The sequence below is a fragment of the Lampetra fluviatilis genome, chromosome 6 (genome assembly GCF_964198595.1).
Source record: "Lampetra fluviatilis chromosome 6, kcLamFluv1.1, whole genome shotgun sequence".
NCBI classification, from domain to species: domain Eukaryota; kingdom Metazoa; phylum Chordata; class Hyperoartia; order Petromyzontiformes; family Petromyzontidae; genus Lampetra; species Lampetra fluviatilis.
This window is the reverse complement of record NC_136280.1, coordinates 2,150,454-2,171,410: the sequence shown is the minus strand read 5'-3', so window position 1 is coordinate 2,171,410 and position 20,957 is coordinate 2,150,454. Positions and strand designations below refer to the sequence as shown.

Genomic DNA, 20,957 nt, shown 5'->3' with positions numbered 1-20,957 from the left:
ATCCGATTGTGGGTTATGATACGGGGTTTTTTTCTGGCCAACTTCATCATTTGCAATCTCCTTAAAACGGGGAATACGTGGATTTCTCAACTTTCCGTGCGGGAAATATCACTGCACTCGCTTACACATCCACCAGAATAGAATAACAGCACAAACCATGCCCACCACCCTCAATAGCCCTCTCCGACATTACCCTGCTCAGTACAATACAATACAGCACGCGACAGACATGATTGCGTGTTTTTTGTTTTATTACAGATCAATAGGTCATCCGGGGCCGTTGCAGAGAGGATATGAACTTTATGGCAGTACCCCGGGCTCTCGCATGTCCGTGATACGGTCATTTTTAGTTTGTTGGTCGGCGATGCGGCAATCGACTCATCTCGACGAGCTGTACACGATGCACCATTTCAAAGTTGCATTTTTCGATAACGGATTTTTTTATGCCATTTGGCGTTTCGACATCGCGGAGTTGCACCGGATTTCGAATGTAGTGGAGTTAGGTACATCCCGGGAAAAAAGTGTCCCAGAAATAAAATATTTAATTGCCTCGGTAATTTTATATTATTTGGTATCCCGGGGTACCGCCATGATATGAATAACACGCAGATCCGTTTCTCAATTCGTGGCTGCCATCAAACACCACGCGCTTAACAGCAACGGGTCAGTATTAAACAGCGGACGTGTATTAAGTTACTAGGTTGTAAAAAAACCAACAACTATTATCAACCTGCGACGTCAAAAAAACCCACCATAGAAAATTGGCTCAACCTGGTATCGATCGAAAGAGCTGCACTTAGACTTACTGCATTCCCAGGGAATGTCTGGAGTCAACATCCAGGATCACGATATGTCACTCATTTGAAGAAAAAACACTTTTTAAAAGTTAGTCAACCATTATTAGTGAGAAAAATACATTTTGGCCACGGTTCCGTAACTTCATATACCGTCACAAGTGTAAACAGTTACGACAGTTATAAGTGTTAAAACTAAACATTTAGGGCAAGGCATGTGTTATGGACGGCATGTTCCTGCCTGGCGTAGTTGATCCACCCATACAGGTCTCCATCAGAATCACAAAAACAGGCCTCCATCAGACAAATGGGCAGTCCGCCTACACAAAAACCACTACCTAAGAAATGTGCGTATTTTTCTAATCAAATGCGATGTAGAAAAGTGTGCGGCAGTGAAAATCCAGAACTGCAGACCCTAGACCCACCCATGTGCATCTCGTACATATGCACACAAATGCCATCTGTTTATTGAGCACCAACCACATCAAAATCTTCCTCGCGATTCGAATAAAAGAATAGTGTTTGCGCGAAAAAGACATTATTGCAGCATTCCAGGTCCGATAATTCCTCGCTTAATGCGTGTTCACACAACGCTTTATCGCTGTAACGCGGCTCTTCCATCAGGGAACACTTTCCTCGCAACGCGGAACACATGACCTGTTATAAAGGTGGTTTCTGAGCGGCCGACGACGGCTTTCTTGAGCTGCGCGGTACGATACAGCATGCGGAATGATTCCTTGTCCCACCATCTTGCATACGTCGTATCTCGCCAAAACTTTAACGTTGCATTATTTTCACTTGCTCTACGAGCGGCCATGAAAATCTACACGTCCAATTGTTACACAGCATTGTCACGGCTAGGGAAGACGAGATAAAGGGGGGTGGGATTTTTTTCTAGCTGCCCAATGATACCCTGCTGGAGGAGTCTTGGGGAGGGGGGGGGGCTTGCAACGAGCTTGATCCGAACACGCAATGTACACCGGGAGACGTCACGGCGAGGTCGTGCGAGTGGCTGCGGCGGTCGCTTTCGGGTCGCGATGTCACACGCCTCCCTCCCTCAGTCCATGTCGTGGTCTGCGACGCTCTGCCGGAGGTAATCTTCGTACAGCTTCCTCTGTCGAGTGGGGGAGACGCATTGGCTACATGTCACTCGGAACAAAAACAGCTCAACGATGACTGTACATTTCCATGCATTTACATACAACGCACAGCCTCCCGCGTTTTAATGGATCAGACGCAGTCGAGGTGATTTGGTCGCAAGTCCCACAACAGCAATAACTTGTAATACTTTAACAACAGGCGAGAGGTGTGACCATTATATTTAAATAAAATACACTGTGTTTGTATCAATAACGCTCAAAACAAACGCTTTCACAATTAACTGTGAACCGACGGACCTGCGAGGCTATCCAACCAACGCAACTTGAGAACCTTAACATCCAATTAAAAAAGCAAATTTTTATTTTTCCTCACCAAAGCCTCAAAGTAGGAAACATTTTGAAATGGGGAAGAAATCCAAACGTCAAAATAACAGGGGGATGGGCTCTCACTGTACGAGGTAACAGCACATATCTACACTTTCGGAAGGACAAATTTTTGTTCTTTTAAATCTTCCTCTTTTTGTATTTCTGTTCTTTTACTCTACGGTACTTTCAGGACACGCTCAATGCTTTACCTTCTTCTGCTTGACGACGGTCTGCACGTACGTGCGTTTCTCTTCCAACTGCCGTCGCTCGCGACTGCTGAGGGTGACTTGTGACCTGCACGACAACACGCGAGAGCACACGAGAGGAGACGCGTACAGGCGCATTGCACGACAAACTCGACAGCCGGTCGCCCAGAGGTCGCCGTGCCGTCACATGCACTGGCACTCGAGAAACCGACCGAATACGCAAGCAGCAATCTCGAACAGGCGTGGAGATTTTTGTTTTTAGAAGTGCACGGGTTACACCGCAAATGGATATCACAGGCTCAAATGATCCCGCTAATGGAAGGAGAGACTGAACGAACAGATGGATGGGCATAGGGCAACAGCTGAGAAGGAGCATTGGCGAGAACCCTGCGATCACCGTACCTGCAGATATACTTGGCGATGAACAACAGAATGAGCGAGAACACGACGACACCCAGAATGAAGAACGTGTGGTTCTCCTCGTGGATCCAATCCCAAATCACCGCCAATGGCGCCTGCATCCGCACCAACCACACACGTGCCGACAAAAGATTACGTTTCATGGTCACATGTGTAACTTATTTGGCTCCTTAATTACCGAAGCCTTGCGCCAACATGTTATGTGCAACGCGACGCTTAAAAAAGTGCCGTCAGCCGTCCGTTACACGCACCAGCCCCACGCGCACGGTCTCCAGGGTCTCCCGGCCCAGCACCGATGCCAACACTTCCTGCCCAACGCTGGCCAACAGGAAATTGGCGAAGAGCATCGTGGGTAGGGCGAGGGACAGTATTCCGAGAAGCAGACCCTTGCAGCGTGCGGTGCGGTTGTGCCTGCTCGCCTCCCTGCGAAGGAAGGACAGAGCAGTTTGTACCCAATGCGGTGGGGTCGTAGTGGGGGGTGTCCAATTGCTGTGCCATCTTGCGAGAAAGACGTATTGTGGCAGACCGTAAGAGCAATGGCAGTGTGCGATTGCTGCGGCATAATGTGACTGATGTGGTAGTTTTGTAAATCGTTCCAGTGGTTTGCGATGGATTTCTGCGGCTACAGTGTCAGGTTAGAGTTGATGAACAACCCCGGTCGGACCGATCGTTGTGCAGCTTGCGGTCGATGGTGCTCGCAATGAGTTCGCAGTCTTTCTCCAGCGTGTTGAGCGTGTTCTGGATCGTCTGGTTGATGGTCTTCTCGATGGACTTGCACACCTCCTCGATCTGGTTCACGCAGCGGCTCGGCTGCACACAAAACATAAGAGCCTTAGCAGACAGCTAGCGCAAGTGCTGTTAGCGAGCACCTATGGAAGGCCAGCACGGCACGAGGGGATGGGTGGCCAGTACCACGCCCGGCTGCCTTAGTCTCCCCCCAGTGCTGATATTTCCCCACCGCACCAGGTACTCATTTAATGCTGCGTTGACATCGGGAGGCCCAGGACCGATTAAAATATTTGCCACTGTTAATGGTCGTAAGCGGGAATCGAACTCGGGTTGCCGGGTTGGTAGCGCTTTGCACTAACCACTGCACTACTGCTCCCCATAGACAGCTGTAAACAGAAACACACACATGCTCGCACACCCAAGGAATGAGCGTGGGGTGGGGCAGGGGGTCCTGATACTTTGACAGGGCCACACTTTTATCCTACTCAGTAGGCTTATTACCATGTCAGAGCAATCAGGGGGCATGGCTGAGAGCCTGGGTTTGAATGTGAATTACAACCACCTGCGATTAAATGTCACAGCAGAAAGAGGGCAGTGCAGCAGCATCCATTATATAACCCCCATATCTTCACCAACCCTCACTAACCAACACAGTGAACTACAAATCAAGGAACAACCACGACGGATGCGATTGCTCGGAGAAACTCATCCAGCAGTGGATTGAGCAAGAGCAGAAAAAAAATTACATCCTGACAATAGTGCATTTCACCATGGTTAAGCCACCAGTTTCACGTGGATTAAAAGAAAAATCTAAAGTTTACAGCGACCACCGAGGAGACGGGAAAGTCCTCTGCATGAAGCTCGCTGGGATTCGGGTGGAACATTCCACACGTCTCGCACCACGTTTAGGCGGCTGGCCCAAGCCTGCCTGCATGCCCTAAACCCGAGTCACCTTCTGGACATTTCCAACAGCTTTCAAAACAGGGTGTAAAAGTTTACACAACTATCGCATTTACGTTCGAGGGTTTAAAGTTACATGATCATAACTACGAGGATTTAGATTCGCAGGGGGAGGGGGTGGTTAAAAAAAATGTCACCGATAGGATTAGCATCCACGTGAGCAACTCCAAGGGCAATGCAAAGCAATGGGTATTATACTTAACTCGTGTGTGTGTGTGTGCGTGCGCTGGGCTACCTGATTAGGAATTTAAAGCATGGTGAGCGGAAAGAAAAAGATATTTAAAGTCACGGCTAAGTGCAATTATATATATTAAAAAATCTCTGGACATTGCGCAATTGATATGTGTGGAATGTGGGAGAGGTAGTGACCTCATTTGGAGGGTTACACAGTAACAGATCACCAAACTGTAACTTTCAAGTATTTTTATGTCTTATTAACAGAACATTAACACCCATGTATAGCAGCCCAGGGGGGACAGCCTGGGAGGCGCACGTCTTTAAAAAAATGGAAGCATCACCATTTACGGTTGTCATTGCTTCCACAAAGCACTTCCAGTGTATACACAATTCGACAAATTTACTTGCGATCACCAACGAGTGAAAAACCACGTTAACGCTTTCGTCAAAAGTGCATTCGTCCCCCGCCCACTTGCTTGACGATGTTAAGCGACTGCCGCAGCGGCGCAGCGAGAGGTTTTATTTCTTTTGGCCGTGAGCCAGGGTTGTGCGATGGCAAAACCGTGGCGCCGCGCATGGCGTGAACGGGACGGCACCTTGTTGGGGTTAGGGATGTAGATGGTGGGCATGTCGAAGCCGCACTTGTTAAGGCCGGGCCGCTTGCATAACTCCTGGACGATCTGCATCATGACCCTCTGGAGGACGGGAGAAAGAAAAATTATAATTTAAAATCACTGCACAACGCCGTGCACAAACAAGAGCACAACAGCAACAGCTAAATGGATGTCAATGCTGCGGCAATGTAGGACAAACTAAAGGGAATGATTCATATGGCTGGCAGAGGAAGTTTCTGCAAATGTTTGGTGGAAAAATGGAAAATAAAACATGTTTTTATCAAAAATTGGCAGAGAAGTGGTTCAAGCCAAACGCATGAATCACTCTAATTACAGAATAAAATAAATTACCACTTGTCACGAGTCCCTGCCTTATATCACGGAAAATGTTTTTTTAATTATGCGGTGTTTATGACATTAATAATTACAAGGTTAATTGTATTTGTGATCGTATACCACTCCACCATAGTTCTCAGCAGTGCCAGCCTGGGTGCGTCTCTCGACACGGCTTTTAAAAAGCCCCAACCCTAACCCCATCCCGAACACGGACCGGGCCTCTCTCTCCCACTCTCTCCTTTCCCTGACCTGGCGGTCGCTCTCAGAGCCAGCCTCATCCGCCTTGCTCAGGTAGAAGCGGATCTTGTCGCCGTGGTTCTCGTTGAGTCGCTCTACGATGTTGAGCGTGCGTTTGCACAGCGCCTGCCCCATGGGGTCGAAGAACACAAACAGCAGGTCCGACAGCTCACCTGCCGGTCGGACACACGCACACACGACGATAAACAACAATAGCCAGCACCTCGCCCACCAAGCGATGGTGACGTCACCAATAGTGCCTTGCGTCAGGCATTGTCTTGCGATGGACTCTAAAGTCGCTTGACGCGTCAAAGGCCTCGCCGGGTTAACCGACTGAGATGACTGGCAGATTCACCGCCTGTGCTCCTCAGTGTGCCAATGCACGCACGCATGGACACACCCTCAGCATGGCCTTTCAATCCTGTTAGCAAGCACCTTTTAAAGACAACAGGGGTACACACGAGAGAGTGGTGTGGCCAGCACCATGCCTGGCCACGTTTGTCTCACCAGTGCCAATGTTTACACATCACAGCAGCGGACGTTAACGTTTCACTTCGTTTGTCATTAAAAATGCAAGAAAGGATTACAGTGAAACAATTACCGAAGGTCATACATGCAACTGGCCAAAGGTAATCACTTATGTCTTGGTTGACCTACAAAATGCCCAGCGGCAGCTAATGACACTGCACCATGGCCAGGAATTGAATGACAGGTTGCCAAGTTTGCAAAGGACTGCAGGACAGTGCGCGAGACACTGTGCCCTACTGCTCACACACAGACACACACACGCCAGGGGGATGTTAATGAAACGTCAAACATCACATTTCTAAATGGTCGCCGGGAATTAAAACATATATAAATGCGCGCGCGCACACACACAAACCACAATAATAATCTGAACTTGTACAGCCTCTGTGCAAGACGATGTACAAGGCAACTACATTGAAGCATGAATAAGAACGGTAAGCACGCAATGGAAATGAAACAAAATGAAAATGCTAAAACAAAAACACAAGTGGAGCAGATTGAAGTGGAAAAAACACACCCAAGCATAATCTGTCTAACCCCACACTCATGATTAATGTACTGTAATGTACATGCATATCCAAATCCACTCAAGCCTCCCATAAATCAAGTGACGTGTGGCCGCCCCCACCGAATCCCTCTCCTCTCCTACCTGCCCCCTGTGAAAACTCTGCTCCGTGCAGCAGCGTCGAGGCCCTGATGTAGCCTCATCTCTCCTGGTCCTTTTGCTCCCATTTTTCCATTCCGCTTACTTTCCAATCTTTCTCTTCGTCCCTTCCCATTCCCATCTCTTTTGCCACGCATCATATCCTTTGACTCTACTCTCCTTCCTGTGGTGTGCCACGGGTAACAATATTATATCACAAGCAAAATGACATTACCTAGCCCCAGCAGGGCCTTGTCCACATCAAAGGGGTACTTCATGTCACCGTCCACTAAGCCAGGCGTGTCTATGAAGGTCACCAGGCTGAACTTCTTCTGCTTGGATGTGGAAATCTCCGTGCACAGGTACTCCGACACACCTGAGTGTGCGGAGTGGAGCGGCGGGGAGGGGGGGGGTAGAGAGGGCAGGGAGGGCGTGCACATAAAATGACGCCACGCCGCAGCAGAATGGCGGTGCAGAAAAAAAAAACATCCCCAGCGTGATGGCAACAAGCTGGTCTCCACCCAATCCGACGAATATCCAAAAAATCCCCATACCGTTGTGCCATACTAGTTTTGGCAAAATTCCAGTGCTGAGAACGGAACACATTGGTTAAACGGACATTGCTCTCTGTGGCGAGGTCGGTGGGCCATCCCCGACTGTGCGCGCACCAGAGGTCACTTGGAAGGTTTCACAGGGGTAGTTGTGTAATCCACTTCCCCGTGGGCCACTCAATAAACTAGTTACAAATCGATTCTTCATCTCATGATAAGACACTGACGATATTGGCGGCAGAAAAAAAAACCCTACAAAAATTACACAAAGGCAACAATGTGTTCTACCCAACAAGGCAAGCACATTTTTCTCGGGTGAATCATGCTGACGTCACGAATCTTACAGAGGCAGGAGAATGGACACGCCCTTCGGCTTTCGGCATTTATAACCACCCAGGTCCAGCAGCCAAAATCCTGGCTAAAATTTTAAACGCCTTCACAGGTGTAGGGAGCATGGCACCAAAGCAAATAACGAGGCCGCAATTAAATAGCATACGTACGCACAAACAAAGCCACCATGGTGTACAAACATCGCACGCGTATCATGGAAACAACGTGCAAACAGACCGACCGTCATTGACGAAGAGAGCGAAGCATTTGCACCCGACCAACAACGGAACATGACGCAGCCCGGAAAAAATAACATCGTGTGTGGCTGTAAACGAGCGATGGCGGTGGTAAGCCGCTGTCGTGGTGATGGTGGTGGTGGAGACAGCGGAGCAGAGTCCATCCCGCGTCGGGTTGAGCGTGGCCGCCCACTATAGCTCTTCAACTGGCAGCTTTACTCGCCTCGGCCGGAACTAAAGCTGGCCAGCGAAGGGCTGCAGTGGGGCGGCCAGGGGGACGAGCGACGGCCGGCTTCATTGTCCCGGATTTGAAATCCCCCGTCTGGTCCGCCGAGGGGAGTTTCCGTGAGTTTCTGCGTGTGCGGCGGGCGACTCGCACTCACTCCGGCGGAGATGTCAGCAATTGCGAAATAAAGGGGCGGCTTGTGAAGGCGCGAGGGGAGGCAGTAGCTGAGAAGGGAGAGCGCTGCGCAAGCTGTTACCGTGCCACGGGAGGAGCATCCCAGTACAGGATCCTCCTCGAAAGAGAGTTTTAAGAGGCAGTGAGGCTTCACTGCATAAAGGACATTATTATTAGTATTCTTACAAGTACAGTATTCAATACAAATGTAGGGTGGGGAGTTGGGATAACATTTGTCTACTCGTGTCCTCGTATATACATATATATACACGCACACACTATGACATTGCATAACCCTCCCTCCATTACATTTCCAACGATAGATTTTTATTTTTTGTCTGACAGTGAAAGCACAGTATGGGTTAACATTTTTTTTTTTTACACAGAGGCGAAAGGTTTGGTTTGGAAAGACTGTTGCGGCACCGCTTACACAATTACACGAAACACCCCGACGTCGAGACGTCTCTATTCGTGCACAGAAGCGTACATTACGCAAGCGACGGATTTACACGTTTACTCATCATTATCACCAGCACAATGGGCGCCCCCCCCCACCGCCGCCGAATGAACACGCACCTTTAAATGCACCCCGGCGCCAGGGGGTCACACGGCGCCCAGAGATATGTAGCATTTCTGCTCTGGCCAGGGTTTCTCGCCCCACATATGCTTCCAATCCTACCCCGTTACGCGTAATGCAGTGCAAGTTCACGAAAACAAATACCAAAAGTTACCGCCGATCCGCTGTAACCCCCCCCAGCAACTCCCCACCCACGGATTCGGAATCCTGCCCGTTGGCAGTTAACGAGGTGGCTCTGCCACGTTGCCTTCACGAACAACGCCGCCGATTTCGGGCCAATAAACGGAGTAAAGCAGCTCCAAAGACAACGCAATACGAAAGGGCAAAAACAGGAATAGAGCGGACATGTATACATAGATACGTAAAGAGGAAAAAAAAATAGTAGCACACACATCACACTTCAAAACGAGTTAATTCAACTCGATAAAAAAACACTACTTACCAATCCAGAACCGGCAACGCGAGACCATCCATTTTTTTTCCTTTTCTACCACTTTAAAACATAAAAAAAAAATCTATTCTGTGTCGCTGGTGTCCCCCACAGCACCCGAAGCCAGACAGTTAATGCGTAGTGAGTTTAAAAAAAAAAAGCTCGGGGGGGAGAAAAGGGGCGGGAGGATGGGGAGGGCTGCTGACATCAACGTCCCGTCAGCTGATGGCTGCGTTGCCACGGAGACAGTGACATCATCTGACGCACAACTAGTGCGTGCGTGGCCCCACTCTGGTTTCAAATGCGGGTGGCTGCGTGTGCGCCGGGCGTCTGTGCGTATGTACGCGAGCGAGCGTGCGCACTCGCGAAGGGCGTACTGCTCGGCGCATGCGCCTGTCCACCCGCTCGCCAGTCGACGAGTTGGATGAGTCACCACACTGCCGTGCACCACCGCCACCACAACCGCCCCCCCCCCCACCACTCCACCTCCAACCCCCCCCCCCCCCTCATGGCCAGCGCCAACTCCAGGGGAAGACGGCTCGCCATGTACGGGAATTTTTCCACCAGACAATCCCGAGATGAAAAATGTGTCGCAGAAACGGGCCCTCCCCAAGCTGGGCACACCGCATTGCACAAATACTGCTGGCCCTCATCACGATCGGCAAATGCCAGCTCACCCCCTCCAACAAAAATAAACTCAAACCAAACCGATATCTAAACACATACCTTTACAACATCCCTTCACCTTTACACCAGTAGCAGCCATCTCGTCTCCAAATGACCGCCAGTCACAACGGATATGCTTGCCACAATGCAGACATGCAAACTTCGAGGCTTTCTTTTTGCGGTGTGGATTTTTTTGTACGCCTTGCTCCAAAATGTCACGATATTATTTCGTTGTTAAATATTCTCGATACACGATTATATTAACCTGGCCGTGAATGTTAGCACGAAATTTTTTTTAAAGCCACATGTGGCTCCATGTGTGCGGTTATAGAGCACTCCCTGCTGGACAACCTTGATACTGTTAGTAAAGAAAATGCCACTCACTATAATTTAACATATTTGGAGTGAACTTAATAATCAAAATGTTAAATATCCGTGGCATAAGAGTTACAGAACATGTACTATGTGTTATCACACCGCAGCAGTATATATATAGACAAACGCATATATTATTCATGCAGCAGTACAGAATACAGTGCCAAACGCCACGTTTTCATTATGGTAATGTAACTCTCAGACCCGTCCAGCTTTCGTAACTGCCGTAATTCACTCTCCCCGCCAGCCAACGCCCTTCCTGCACAGACGACGCCTACCTTCAAAGTTCTGCAGGGCCTTGAAGTGCGGGTAGAGATGGAGAGTGGCATTTCCCTGAAAGAGAGAAGCAATTTTAAAGTGGATTACCCCTCTTACAGGGTTCGCAGCCTCCAAAATCTACGCTCGACCGTCACCGCCGCCTGCGACGCGTAACCATCGGCAAGGTCATCGCGGCCCCACTCGCCAACCGGCTTTCGCTCCGCGCCCACACGCTCGGCTCCGGTAGAATTTGCTGGTGCATCCGAAGTGCGGCCGAGTGGCAATACCGTGGCTGTGACCTTAATCGCGGGCATGAAGTGGAGTCCGCACGCTAAAATTAGGCCGGCTATCCGATCACGCCGCACCTAAATAGCTCCCCGTCACGGCTATATGTAGCTGGCGTCTGACCACCCCCCCCCCCCCCGTGTCGTGAAGTGAATAAGGCTGAGCCACCACGTCTGACGTGGTCGGGCAGCCGAGCGAGCACTCCATGGGCACTCTGGGCTAACTTTGTTTAGCCGGTTACAATGAGAGCGCTAAATTTGGGGGGTGTTGTTACCAAGCGTTATCCCGTCCAATGCACTTGCCGACCCACGGGGCACTGCCACAAACGAGGGATTCATCTTCAGTGGAGATGATCCAAGATAACAAACTTGTTATGAATGTGATTTAAAAAATTTAGTCGTTGCCTTCATTAAACTTAAGCACCCAGCAAGCCTCTGCGCAGTGAAGTTCATCATCTTCCGCGTGTTTTATTTAGTATGCGTTGCTGTGCCTCTGATATAAATCGCCCAGAATGCACTCGATCTCATTAGACTTCGGAAGCCTAGTAGGGTTGGGCATGGAAAAGTGCTTAGCTCGGTGATCATCCATGCACACAACAGGTTGCTGTAGGAAACAGGGCTAAGTGGTGGGCAGCAATATTATCCATTGTGGCTCTGTTCTTTTATGGTCCCGCATCCCATGCTCCCCCCGTTGCTTTTCACCAACCGACACAGACCAGCACTTGTCAAGGGTTGTAATATATGTATGACATACACACCTCCACGTGTGACATAAAGCTGTTTATGTCATACATACATAATTCTACGTGTGCATATATATTACGAAATCTCTGCTCTTTTTAAAGGACTTCCATGGCAAAAAACAGAGGCATTTGGTCTCAATGGGATCACACTTAGTTGTAAAAATAAAAATCACTCGTACATTCCCCCATCCCTCATTACATCTCATCACAAAACGTTTCATAATTATTGCAGTAGCACTTGCTTGCAACTGGCTTTCCACATCCGACGCCATTTCAGGTCACTCCATTTCCGACGACGCATCCCATGGAGACATTTCTAAACGTCCCGTAAAAAAAAAAAACCTACGCCGCACCCTCAAGGGAAAGAGGCAAGTCGAGCAGGCAACAATACACGCATTAATCACGGCTCACGGTGAGGGACTCCCGCTTGCGTCCGCTCGTGACGAACGTGAATCCCTGGGTTTCTATGGCGACTCCGGTCCTCTGAAGGTGTTCCTCCACGTACCTGCGACAGCACAGGCAGGGCGACATGAGTGTTTGTGAGCGTGCGAGCATTTTTACATCAGCCGATCTTCAGGCACTACCGCCCCCACAACAGTATAGATGGGAAAAAACGTCCATCTTCTTGCTGTTTACCTCTTCCTGGGCGACCACAGCAGATCTGTTCTCAATTGCGATTGAATCGAGTCCTTCGTCGTGAATTACAATCGCAATGGTAATTGTAATTTCCGCCAACTATGCTTACGTAAGTTGTCATTTTAATTTACCACTGGTTTTCGGGAGGGCAGGCTGCGGCGAGGAGCGCGTTAAAACTGGGCAACGGCGGCTAAGGAGGGCTGCCGTGCAGGGGTTTGTAACCCTCGGCAAGCGTGTGGTCTGCTATGAACGTCCACATAGTGATTGCGCGGCTTGCTCTTCCGGTTACTCCAAAAAAAAATTCTGCCGAAATGTTTTCCGCGACAAAAGACACCGGCGGGAAAAAACAAAACTCAATTTTAGATCTGCAATTGACGAGAAAAACGTACGAATTATTCACATTTCATTTAAAAGCACGCATATTTCCCCCGCCAGCCCAAAGTTCTTAAAACCTTGTTCAACTCAAGAAACGTATGAATAACACTTTATCTATTACACCTTCCAATAGTGTTGTTTTCTCATGGCTGCCTCGTGTTTTTTGGGCCATTGTTCCTGCACTCGGCAACCTAATATTTTTAAAACGTACAGTCTGTACCAAAGAGACACAATTTCCAAAGTTTATACCGAGCTGGGCGTACAGCAAATATTTTTTTTATACAAATATGCAAAAAAAATTGCGCTAACCGTGATCCAGTGATCCAGGCCAATTTGGGATCGCCACGCAACTCAAGTCATGATGCACGGTCGAGGCGGGCGCCTGGCGGCCAAGGCCCTGCAAACTGCGGCACCGCCACTCATCACTCACACGCCCAGCCTGCCCGCGCACTCCCTCTCCCCTGCACCAGCTCCCGTCGTCACTCTCACCAGTTGATAAAGGAGCTCTTGCCAGCGGAGTGATTTCCCATCAGCATCACCGTGATCTTCTTCCGGGGCGGCAGCAGACTGAGGCCAAGGTCGCCCGCAACCTTAATGAGCCCTGCACGCGCAAACGCACAGACACCCGTGCATGTACACGGACAAAACAGCGCACGTTCAACATCAAACTTAAGTCATACAAGCAAATGGTCAAGTACATAATTTACATCCTTTTTTGGTTGCGTAAATGCGCAATGCCATCATCGGTATGCCATCGCTATTTTATCGCCTTCTTTTTTTCGGGTCCAAGTTGCCAGGCAATAACCTGCAATAGCACGGCGCCAAGTGGTTATGATTTATGCGACCTTGGAGGTCACATGACAAACTCGCTGCTGCTGATTGATGCGCTCTCCAACATTTATTTTCTCCCCAAGCAATACTGTTTTGTGTTGTCGTTGGTTATTTTTTAATGGTAACAATAAAAGCCATCATCTTTCTCCCACCCCCCGACTCCCCATGTTTTTTGTGTGTATACCAACTGCAGGCTGCAGATGATGACATTCGCCAGCTATTTTGTTAAGCAACATTAAACGGCGTAACTTTCCGACGGGAAAATAACAAACTCCTCGCCTAGGCGATTAAATGGCGTGGCATTTTCTTTGCTCAAAAGGTGCTTTAGAGCCAAGATTCGGACTCATTAATTTGTCCAAGTCACACTGGGTGGCATCTATAACCCACAGGAAAAAAATATGGCTGTGTGACCGATTGCACAAACCACTTTAGGTGGAATTTTCCACTCAATCTGTCATTTGAAGTGGTCGTCATCATCGCCCCAGATCAATCTACTGCGATATGAAGGACTTCCCATCATTGCTATAATCCATGACCAATCCACTGCTGGATCAAGGCCACCCCATTACCATCATCGGCGATGGTCAATCTACTGCCGGATGAAAGCGGCACAAGGTTAAACATACTTCAGGTTCTATGAAAAACAAGATCCCATGATACTAAGAGATGCCATGAAAATCATCCCATTAAAAAATAATGCCCCATGATACTTCAGGTTTCCAATGCATCTGGAAATATCACAAACCCCACGGACATGGTTATTTAGGCGTGTTCACACCCTCCCCACATGGCATCTGTGCTGTCAACGAGGAAGGCACGAGATAGCCAAGAGCATGATTAAACACGCCACGTGAAATAGCCCCCTCAAAGGAAATACCCCCCCCCCAACCAAAGGTTGTGCATCCTGGACTGTCAGACACGAGTCAAAAAAAACTTTACTCTTGAGAAAATATTTGAAAATCATTGTCTCTGGCATGCAGCCATAGCACGCTCGTGACGTCATTGCGCTTAAGGCGAAGTGCCATGTCAGGGAACCGGGGCAGTGACGTCGGTCAGAGTGTCTGTCATGTCACGAACCTCTAAAGTGATTTTAAAGTATTTTTTTTAAATTAACGTACTTTCAAAATAACCTTAAACAGCCGTAAACACACACACACGGTGCCCATACTTATCTACAAGATAAAATCAACGTGTGTTTTTTTGGAGTTGCGCCTTTAAACCAGCGGTGGGTGGTGAGGTCCTCTCATGAGAGACCGGCAGCCAATGGGCGCGCAGCGATGAGCCTATCCCCAACTCTAACCTCCCACCAAGTCTCTCAGCCATGACCCCCGAACCGAGAACGTGGCAGGCTTTATGGGGCGGCGTGCCACCCACCGGGGGGGGGGGGGCCTTGGAGCGCCACGTCACCGCGTCACTGCACCACCACCACCACGGACCTCCTCCTACTCCTCCAAGCTCCCGAGGGGAAGGGATGGGGCGGGCTGGGCAGGGAATTCCAGGGGGCAAGGCGGGTCCCAAGTCGAGCAGGGTCAGGGATTATAAGGAGGGGAGGGAGGTGGTTGTGGTGGTGGTGGGGCATGCGAATAATAACGGGAAGGCAAAATGTGGATGGCCGAGTTGAGAACGACGTGGGGGGTGGGTGGGGGAGGGCGAGAAAACTGGAAATATTAAAGCTCGAAAAGGGCAATGGCAGGCCGAGGCAGGGGAATCAACTGGGCAAGGACAAGACGGTGGTAGAAGTGGTAACGAAAGTCAAGGCACGGGGAGAGCAGGGAAATCTAAATGATAGGCAACAGGGGGAAGAAGAGCACAGGGGCAGAACGGAACAGGGACGGCGGTAGACGAGGCCACGTAAGCCAGGGCAAAGAAGAGGGTCAATTCAGGGCAGGACAGGGCATGACGAAGCAAAGTAGATTAAGTGGAAGTGCCATGTCAGGGGGGAGAATCCAAGCGAAGGCATTGGGCCACTGCGGGCAGGTACGGATGGGGAAGGGCAGGGGGGCAGCAGTAGAGAACGCAAGGCGGCCTCGCTGCCCCGCCCCACGGAGTGGAGGAGGAAGGGAGGGGGGGCACCCACCACTGTCGCCATCCGTGTAGAGGACGTGGCACTGCTTGAGAATCTTCTCGTTCAGCGACGTGGTGGCCTCTTCGGCGGCATTGGCCGAGCTGCGTTGCTTCAGTTTGCCGGACATGACTGCCGGTGGCTTCTTCTTCTTTATTTTATAAAACCGCCCAAAAAAAACGTCGTCGTCGCGAGTTCTGCTCACACTCTCCCTACCAGCGTGAGCGTGCGTCTAAGAGAGAGCGAGAGAGCGAGCGATGTTGGCGTGGTCCCTCTCGTTGTGGTCCCAATGAGGTTCCCCGGCTCTGTCTGCCACCCCCCCCGGCTCCGTCTGTGCTCGCGTGAAGCCGGCAGCCGCTTGCCACACCCCCCCCCCACGCCTTTTAAAGAGAACACCCAAGGGGGCGGAGCTTCGAGCGAGCTGCGCCTGCGATTGGTCGAGCGCGGTGTGGCGGACCAATCACGAGCGTCGAGTCTGGGAGGGGGCGGAGGGAGCGCCTGCGATGAGTCCAACGCGGTGTCGCGGGCCAATCACGAGCGTCGAGTCTGGTAGGGGGGGGAGGGAGCGCCTGTGATTGGTCGAGCGCAATGTCGCGGGCCAATCACGAGCGTCGAGTCTGGGAGGGGGCGGAGCGTAATGCGAAGTCGGCGGCCCGAGCGCTTGTCACCATCCGCCGGCCCTTTTAAAATGTATTTATATTTTGTTTAACATTTATATCAATATAATTTACACTATGGCTGATCAATCGATTAAGTGTGTCGTCGGTTGTGTGTGTATTAATAAGAGTTTGTGTGAGATGTTAGCACTTGTTAAGTACAGTATTTAGAATTGATGAGCGGGCGGTTCATTGTGTTTCCCCTCAGATAAACTTTTTAAACATTAACAAAAAAAATAATTGTTTACTTTCGCGATTTGGTTGTGGAAAGTTTTTCTAGGTGTAGTTTAAGAACTGAAAAGTTGTTTTAAAAGCAGCTCGAAATCGCACCGTCATGGTTTGCAGTTAAAGTTAAATGCCTCCAGATGGCAATGTCATGGCCAGAACGCAATGGTAGTAAACTCTTAGGTTTTTTCGGTAAAGTCACGTAGGCAAAAATAAATAATGAATAATAATAAATGTTTAAAGCAATTATAAAACTTATATAAATAATAATAGTGTAAAGTATCCACAGCGAGTGTTACGTTGTACAAAAACACGTTTCGTAACATTTAATTAAAACGTTGTGTGTCTCGTAATTTGTGTTTCGTAATTTGCTTAAAGCCCATGGAAAGCCATTAGCACAATTCACATTAGTGAGCGGCATTAGTGCACAGCACTAAGGGGCCGTCCATAAATGACGTCACACAACTAGGAGGGGGGGGGGTCAGACATTTGTGACGATAATGTGGCGCTGCACTCTGATATTGTAGGAGAAAACATTTATTAAAACGTCTATTTAATTAAGTACAACGTGTTGTCTATATTTATTTAAAGTTGCGCGTTTTGATGTGACGTCACATTTCTCACCCCCTCCCACCTCGTCACACATCGTCACAAATGTCTGACCCCCCGACCCCTAGGTGCGTGACGTCATTTAAGGACGGCCCCTAAAGCAACACTTATACCCATGTGCCTGAAGCAGAGCGCATTTAATGGGTCTACGTTACCTGCGACGGGCACAATGATCGGACACGTGGACACTCACGAAGAAAACTGAATTTAAAAAAATGAAAAGTGCACACAACAGCGCATGCAGCTTCACCCCCTCCCCGCCCCCCCTGTCCTCCTAAAGTCACTTCAGCTCGTTGGAGCTGGAATTTGAGACCGGGTTTTTATGTAGGCGCCGCATCTCAAAAGTCGAAGTTTCTTTCATATGGGTAATCTAAATTGTATTATGGTTGTTATTGTTTGACTTGCATCACACTGGGATTTTTGCACAGCGTTTTTTTTTTCTGGAAGATTTGCTGGTTTATCCAGGATGTTTCTGTTGCGCGTCGTCGCTTTAAGATGTTCTTCGTTGATATTTTGTTTGTTGCGGTTGCACCCGATTTAAGAGCCGCATGGCTCATAGGGCTATACCTAATAAATTAAACTTGAAACTTTCTCTTCATGGAGTCACTCGTCAAGAACCAAGGGTCGCACGGCCATGTCGATCCTGTAGAGCAGTGGTTCTTATTCACCTTTATTACTCAATTGGAAACAAATGTCTCATTCTTGATTTGAAGCTTTCGTGACTGCAGGAATCCATACTCTTTGGTTCTTTCGGTAAAGTCACGTCGGTAGAAAATAAGGTATAAAATAAAATGTCTCATGTTATTAAATACACAGGGTTTGATGAAACAAAGTCGTTGTAACTTACCTGCCCGTGCTTAATTTGTGTTTTCGATTATTTACTTTCTAGAAACCATCTGGCCGTGTCTCGCACCCCCAGAAAGGGCATCTCGCACGCCCAGGTGAAGAAGAACCGCTGCAGTAGAGAGATACATTACAGTTTAACACGTAGGCTTTCGCGACCAATATTATTCATAATCAACGTTTTTGGGTTAGATCGCTTTTTTTATAAATGTGTCGTAACCCTCCAACACCCGACACGGCCAATCTGGCGAATTGCCCGATGATGCTGGATGCAATTACCAGCGAAACGTCGTACTCAAAAATTGTAAATCTTGTGGTTTCACGCTTCAACACACCGATGGGCTAAAGTAGTGAACTATTTGCCTTCTGTCAGATACATTACAGACACCAACGTGTAATTCAAACATTTAAAAAAGCTGTGAAAAAAATCAAGAAGAGGTTTAATCCTTTATGGTAATAAAACGGGTGTCTTTTGTTGGTGGAGGCCAATCACTTTCAATGACAATGCATATTGTATCAGAGCATGCTTTGTCTGCATGTTTTGCTTACAAGTACGGTGTATGGTTAATGCAGATTTGATGCCTTACAAAATGAATCTTAACACCTCCTGTTTTCTTTCCAGAAAGGGGTAAAACCCTCTTCTTATCTTTTTCATACTTTTGATACTGGCAAAAAAGGTCCACCATATATTTTGAACAAGCTATGACTTCGTGTGTCCACGGGGTGGCACTACGCCACCTCAAAAGTGTACGCGTGCTCTGACAATTGCACTCTCTTCGTTAAGGAAAGTTTCGCAGTTTGTTAACACTGTTTTAAGATACTCCTATAGTTTCAAACAAGACACAGCCTTCGTGTACACATGCAATTAAAAAAAAATCAGCAGAATTCCCCGAAGAGGTACATTGTGGTCCCCCCTCCCTCTCTCTACTTAAGGCCTTGACACAGTCTTTCTGTGTGTCCCTCTCTGTGTCTGTGTGTGTACTCTCTCTACTTGTGTGTTTGTCTATGTGTCTCCGTGTCTGTGTTTTGTCTCTCTCTCAAATTTAGCATTCTTTGGAAGAACGTTAATCAAGTAGGTAGGATGTTGACTGTTGTGTTAGCCGACTCTCTATTGCAATATATTTCTAAGTTTGCTATGTTTGTTTTCTCATTCATTCGTACCTGACGATGGTTGCTTGTGTTGCTATCGAAACGTCGTAATCCATTATTATTTAATTTATTTTCTTTCTACGTGACTTTACCGAAAGAACCAAAGATTGGCTCTTGTTTTATGTAACTATTTTTCAAGAAATGTGACTGACAGCAGCAGCAGTGACGCAAGTGATAGGTAACTGCAGTCCGATTTGGTTGTAATTAGAACAAACCAGCACATTACTCACCAATTCTCAACTGCTGCAAAGTCTGCCTTTGCAAACCATATATCTGGAGTGCCCACATCCATACTATGAGGCCCATCAACTTGGCGAATGCCAACGATAACCAAATCTGTAACTTCCTGGCCTGATGTTGTTGGTTGTAACTACGAGCGAAACGTCGTACCCGAAGCAGTAATAACGTGGCCACGTTGGTTTACGTGACCACTTTATTTACTGGCTGCGTCGGCTGGAGTGGGGTATACGACACACCATCTACTTATGCGATCTGACCTAATAATTCAATATGAAACGTAATAAATTGGTCACGAAAGCCCACGTGTTAAATGTAAGAAAACCTCGTCGTGTAAAATAATAATGCAGACCAGAAAAAAATACACGTTTGCTTAAATTTACTTTGATTGTGACGTTCGACAATAGGACCATAATGCGCAGATGGTCGTGTGTTTTTACACATTTATCATGTTGTGTGAAACGTACGGTTTTCCGACCCGCACTAATATTCTCATGTTATGATGATGGAGTTTTCTTTGTCACCTACAGAGAACTTCAAAAGGCGAGACCCGTGACCGACAAGTAATCGCTCACACGTGATGGGCAGCGACTCTCCCTGCTAATCACCTCCCCACCGGACACATCAAGCGACCTCACAATCCGCCTCAATGAGCTTCCCTCATTAAGTTACGAGTACGCCCTGCCTCCAAGACCACCCAAACTTCATGAAGAAGTGCCAAGCGTTTGCCCCCCATTTTGCCAATCTAACCGCATTCAGGTTATGGTTAGGATTGAGCTGTAATCCTGACCCAGTTATAAATACTACTTTTTTGCGTTTGGCCAATGACCAAATCGCTTGAAATGCGCCCGTCTATGCTCCCCAGCTTCACCAACCCACACTGACCAGCGCGGTTAAGTATGGTACTACGCTGAACGTGAAGCGTTACAAAATCTCGAACCTAGTTGCCTGTAAGCATGGGACATTGGGTCAACGTTGGGCTGAACAGTCCCAACGACAATGCCATAGTCGGCCAAACGTTGACGTGTTTACTGAGTTCGTGTAAAGTTGTACAAGCTACCAAACTTCTCTGACTCCGATGTGCCAGTAAATATGACTCATGCACATGGTAACTCCGCAAAGAAGGACATTGTGTTTGGTACGTTGCTTGTTAGCATACAAATGCAATTTTTCTTTAGTGACAGCTGTCGGCTCGAAACACACACATGCGTATACATGCTGTGTGTGTGTTAAAGTAAAAAAAACTCATCACGGGAACAAGAAACCACTCGTCTACACGCACAAAGAGCACGCTGTCTCTCGGACAACATGCACAAGACGAGTTTGTTGAAATGTGTAACTTGTTCGTCGGCAATGGGACATGTGACAATAATG

General features: G+C 48.3%; 1 protein-coding gene and 1 long non-coding RNA gene across 2 annotated transcripts; one reads left to right on the top strand and one right to left on the bottom strand.

Moving 5' to 3' along the window:
* Window positions 1–242: 242 nt before the first annotated feature.
* Window positions 243–16,220, bottom strand: LOC144933023 (uncharacterized). The gene is made up of 12 exons (XM_078857458.1): window positions 15,880–16,220; window positions 13,461–13,572; window positions 12,372–12,465; window positions 10,954–11,008; window positions 7,346–7,486; window positions 5,952–6,112; window positions 5,349–5,447; window positions 3,551–3,696; window positions 3,138–3,309; window positions 2,869–2,981; window positions 2,470–2,554; window positions 243–1,908 (listed from the first exon to the last, which is right to left on the bottom strand). Exons 1-12 carry the CDS (start codon window positions 15,992–15,994, stop codon window positions 1,852–1,854), a joined length of 1,350 nt encoding a protein of 449 aa, XP_078713584.1. The 5' UTR covers window positions 15,995–16,220; the 3' UTR covers window positions 243–1,851.
* A 298-nt stretch (window positions 16,221–16,518) lies between these two features.
* Window positions 16,519–20,171, top strand: LOC144932892 (uncharacterized). Its single transcript, XR_013636960.1, has 3 exons — window positions 16,519–16,554; window positions 18,244–18,295; window positions 20,114–20,171. It is a non-coding gene; the product is annotated as an uncharacterized LOC144932892 (long non-coding RNA).
* The last annotated feature ends 786 nt before the right edge of the window (window positions 20,172–20,957 follow it).